At 49.7% G+C, this 4,996-nt stretch overlaps 1 protein-coding gene across 3 annotated transcripts in view; it reads right to left on the bottom strand.

The window, feature by feature from the left end:
• Window positions 1–4,996, bottom strand: part of ACAN (aggrecan) — a 38,443-nt gene that overhangs the window by 18,227 nt on the left and 15,220 nt on the right. For all 3 annotated transcript variants that reach the window (XM_031935802.1, XM_023187193.2, XM_023187194.2), the window contains exons 10-11: window positions 3,881–4,120; window positions 1–823 (exon numbers count right to left, since the gene is read on the bottom strand). The exon at window positions 1–823 is cut by the window's left edge and continues 1,021 nt beyond it. In XM_031935802.1, the coding sequence (XP_031791662.1) occupies window positions 1–823; window positions 3,881–4,120 (1,063 nt within the window). The remainder of the gene's footprint in view (window positions 824–3,880; window positions 4,121–4,996) is intronic.

The raw sequence follows: 4,996 nt of genomic DNA, 5'->3' as shown, positions 1-4,996 counted from the left end.
TCCTCTACTCCAGAGGCAGTAGTCTCTAGAACTTCTCCAGAAGGAAGCCCACTGATGTCCTCTACTCCAGAGGCAGTAGTCTCCAGAACTTCTCCTGCAGAAGACAGTCCACTAAGGTCCCCCACTCCAGAGGTAGAAGTCTCTAGAACTTCTCCAGAAGGAAGCCCACTGAGGTCTCCTACTCCAGAGGCAGAAGTCTCTAGAACTTCTCCAGAAGGAAGTCCACTGAGGACCCCAACTTCAGAGGCAGAGCCCTCTAGGATCTCAGCTCCAGAGGGCAGTTCACCAACTGTAGGAGTGCTGGACCACTCAATTCTCTCTTCATCCCCTGAGGCTAGTCCACTGTCCACAGGTAGGCCTGAGCCCACTGTGGAAGTAAGACCACTGGAGTCAAAGTCTCCAGAGGGAAATCCACTTGCCCTGTCCCCTGACAGCTGCCCACTGAAGTCAAGGTGTCCTGAAACGTCTCCACTGCCTATGAAGTCACCACTGACATCAGGGGCCCCAGATTCCTCCCCAGAGCCTGGCAGCTCAGTCCAGCTGGGCACCGGGGGTGAAGGTGTATATGGCTCTTCTGAGGCTGATGGCTCCTCTGAGGGGGACGGTTCCTTGGAGGGGAATGGCTCCTCCGAAGGGGATGGCTCCACTGAGGGGAATGGCCTCACTGAGGGGAATGGTTCCTCTGAGGGGGATGGTTCCTCCGAGGGGAATGGCACCTCTGGGGGGGATGGTTCCTTTGAGGCAGTAAGCACTTCAGTTGCAGAAGGGCCTTCTGTGCTTTCCTCTGTTGCTGTGCCAGTGGGAGGCCAAGTAGGAAGGATCCCTGTGGGAAAGAAGGAAGAAAGATGAGGTATGAGTTTATTAACTCTGCCCCATTTTAAGCTCATACATAGAATCTAAACTCCATTCTTTCCACGGTAAAATTTTTCTCTCAAGAGCTCAGCAACACGTCCAAATACTTTCTTTCTTTCTTTCTTTCTTTCTTTTTTTTTGAGGCAAAGTCTCACTCTGTCACCCAGGCTGGAGTGCAGTGGCACCATCTCGGCTCACTGCAAGCTCCGTCTCCTGGGTTCACGCCATTCTCCTGCCTCAGCCTCCTGAGTAGCTGGGACTACAGGTGCCCGCCACCGTGCCCAGCTAATTTTTTGTATTTTTAGTAGAGACGGAGTTTCACCGTGTTAGCCAGGATGGTCTCGATCTCTTGACCTCGTGATCCGCCCGCCTCAGCCTCCCAAAGTGCAGGGATTACAGGTGTGAGCCACCGCGCCCGGCCTGTCCAAATGCTTTCTAATGGAACTGTGTAAAGTGTCTTGGAAATGAAGAAAGGAAGGAAGGAAGGAAAGAAGGAAGGAAGGAAAGAAGGAAGCAGGAGGATAGGGAGAAAGGAAGGAGGGAGGTAGGGAACTGGGAAGCCCCGCCAACTGCCCACAGGAACATGGGCTACACAGGCTGTACTTTGTGTGAGATGCGGGGGCCACCATCCACACAACCCACTGGATGTGGGGGGCCTGGCCACCACTGAAGATCACCAAGGTCATCCTGCAAGTATTTCCACATTACCATCTTATTGATTTGGTCCCATGGTTTTCAAAGCTTGGACTCACAGCAACAGCATTCTCTGGGAGCTTGATGGAAAAGCAAATTCCTAGACCTCACCCCAGCCCCACTGATTCAGCAACTCTGGGAAGGAGCCCAGCATGCTGTGTTTTAGCAAGCCCTCCCTGTGATGCTGGGACTCTTTTCAATGTCAGAACTGTTCATTTTAAGCCATCCTTCTGAGGAAGAAAGGGCCAGGTGGTGATGTTTGTAAACATACAGTGACTTTTTCCAATTCTGAGAACTCTATTACAGACAATTTGAAAAATAGAGAAATGAAAAAAGGAAACCCCAAAATTCTAACTAATCAAGGCTACATTCTTTGCTTTAGTTCTTCTTTCCTTTGGCATTTGAAAAATAACCACACTGCATTTTAACCTTGTACGTACTTTGGGGCCTACTTCTCAGGTGGGGCCCCTGAGCACTGAGGGTGCTGGGTCCACTGGGCAGGTTTAGTTTGTTCTTGCTGAGTGGAGAATCTTAGAGGGGCAGGTGGGGCATGAAGAATAGCGGTGGTGCCGTGCCAAAAAAAAAAAAAAAACAAAAGTTAGCTGGGCAGGACCCAAAAAAGATTATTTTTATTTTGATAGGTATATATGTATGTATGTATCTATCTATGAAACACACCCGGATGACCATGTGCAGTCATAATATAACAGTTCCCTCTTAAATAAATTTACATTTCTTTCTTTCTTTTTTTTTTTGGAGACAGAGTCTCGCTCTGTTGCCCAGGCTGCAGTATGGTGGTACCATCTTGGCTCACTGCAACCTCCACCTCCTGGGTTCAAGTGATTCTCATGCCTCTGCCTCCTGAGTAGTTGGGACTACAGGTGCGTGCCACCACACCTGGATAATTTTTGTATTTTTGTAGACAGTAGGTTTTGCCATGTTGGCCAGGCTGGTCTTGAACTCCTGGCCTCAAGTGGTCCTCCCACCTTGGCCTCCCAAAGTGCTGGGATTACAGGTGTAAGCCATCATACTCAGCCCTACATTTCTTTTTTTTTTTTTTTTTTAAAGCAAGTCAACTTAAAGAAAAATACATGGAGCAAATGAGAGTGCAGATGGTTCCCAGATATGGCTGAAATCAGCAAGGTGGTCAGGAACAGAAGTCTAGAAAACATTTCTAGCAGGCTGCTGGAGCCACTTTCCCACTGGCAACTCCCCACTAGTGGTTGCCAGAGTCCTGTGCAAAGTCATACCCTGATGCCAAAGAGGACTCAGTCATTCTTGTCCTGGTGAGGGCGAGGAAGGCCACAGGCAGGTGTGACTGCTGGGTGAGACTGCTGGCCAGACTCTTCCCGGCTCTACAGAGGCATCCTAACCTTCTGATATGGAGGGAGGCCAGGCTTTGCATCTCCAATGCCCAGAAGAGGGCCTGACACCACCAGATTGCTCTGGAACCATGCACAGAATGCTGATGCATGGCTGGATGAGTTAGTGGGAGCTTGGATACACTCCTTTTTCCAGATGCACATACCCCCAAGGAAACCGACTCTACCAGGTATACACATATACTACTGTATATTGTTTTAAATCAAGCTTACCCCAACTGGAAGCGCTAGATATTAACAATGCTCTGTGGTAAGGTTCATTTGGGACACACCACATCTATCACCTCCTCTTGGAGATTTACAGTGCGTATTAGCATATTCAAGGCTCTGAGAAGGTCTCCAGTGAGGAAACCTGTTAATCTCTGTAAGCCAGCATTTCCCAAACCTTAGTGGCCACAAAACACTTTATCCAACAAGGTTTAGGGGCGCTGCTTTCATCTTGTTAAGTATCATCTGGTTTAATTGTGACAGATGGAGTTCAGGAAGTTCTGGCTGAGGAAGCCTGGCCCAAAGGAGGGACATGGAAGGAGGAGAAAGGCAAGGAGACAGGTCACAGTCAGACTTCCAACAGTAACCCCCTCCCTGGTTCTTTCTCCCACAAGAGAGGGTTGAAGTTAGGGTAAGGGTGTCAGTGAAAGAGGACAAGGTAACTGAGGGCCCTCTGATCAGCACAGTCCTGGGCATTTGGGGGTTCATGCAAGGGAAATAAGGACCAGAACAGTAAATGTGTATAGAAGCATTTTATGAACAAGGCTGTTTTTGTCACTCTGGGGCAGGTCCTAGAGGCCAGTTGAAGTGGCTAAAGTTGCCCACAGCAGCACCCCCAGACAGTGTCAGGGCTGGGGAAACAGCACAAATCCCAGAGAGGGAAACCCACCACCCCACCAGGCACACTGTAGGCAGACAGGGGCGTGCAGCTTCAGGGTGTGCCCCAGAACCCAAACCATACCAACCTGGCAGTGGGGATGTGCCCATTGGGGTGTAGGCTGGTTCCCATTCTGTCTGGTTTTCTGGCTCAGTGGTGAACTCTAGGATGGCAGTAGTCTCCCCTAAGGGTACAGCAGTTGTCTCCTCTTCTACAGGGACAGCAGCCACACCAGGCACTACTTGGGTAGCGATCCAGTCCTCCACACCAGAGGGTGATGTGGGTGTGCCACCCTCTTCTTCTCCCGGAGAAGGAACCGCTGAAACCCCTAAAGGAGATGTGGGTAGTGAGAGTGAGTCCCTCTCTTACCAGTGACCCGTCCTTGGCTGGCCCTTCTTGAGAGAGCTAGGGGACTCTGAGGTGGGCCAGGCCCCACCACCTAGTTCAGCGAATGGCTGTTTGCCTTCTCGCTTAATAAGAGCCATCGGCACCAATGATACACTATCCATATGCACCATCAGCAGTTTAGTTCCGGTGACCTGGGTCATCTCCCCTGCAGAATCGATCATACATGCCAGGCATTGCTACAAAGGCTTATGTATATTAAATCACTTTATCTCATAACAGCTTTATGAGAGAGATATGATTATCTCATTTTACAGATGGGGAAACTGAGGCACAGAGTTACATGATTTGCCCAGGGTCAATGGCTTACAAATGGCAGATCTAGTCTTTGAATTCAAGCATCTGGTGCCAGACTCCATGCTCTCAACTGCTGAACAACGCTGCCGATCTTGGGGACGGGGATTATGTTCCAAGTGTGTCAGGACTAAAAATAGGAGGATGGTGCTTAAATTCCATGAAACCATCTCGGCATTTGAAAGTGTGAAGGTAGGATTCATGGGCTGGGGGTAAGTGTTCTGGTGTGGGGGAACCAGCAGTGGGCATGGTCAGCAAGGAAGCTGAACTGTGCAGGATAATATACAAGGCTGAGTTCACGGAGGGTCAGGAGTGGAAGGCCGGGGGTAGCATGGCTGGGAACTTCCTGGGAGGCTAACTAGCTTGGCTTCTGCTTCCCAGAGCAGGGAGACGGGCACTGGGACAAGAGCCTCATCAAAGCCTCTGGGAGATAATTGAACTTGACTTTTAGAGTCTGCCTGAGTGGGACTGAATTTCGAATTTTTTTTTTTTTTTTTTTTTTTTG

This window comes from Piliocolobus tephrosceles, chromosome 6 (genome assembly GCF_002776525.5).
Source record: "Piliocolobus tephrosceles isolate RC106 chromosome 6, ASM277652v3, whole genome shotgun sequence".
Lineage (NCBI taxonomy): Eukaryota > Metazoa > Chordata > Mammalia > Primates > Cercopithecidae > Piliocolobus > Piliocolobus tephrosceles.
This window is presented reverse-complemented; position numbering and strand designations above follow the sequence as displayed.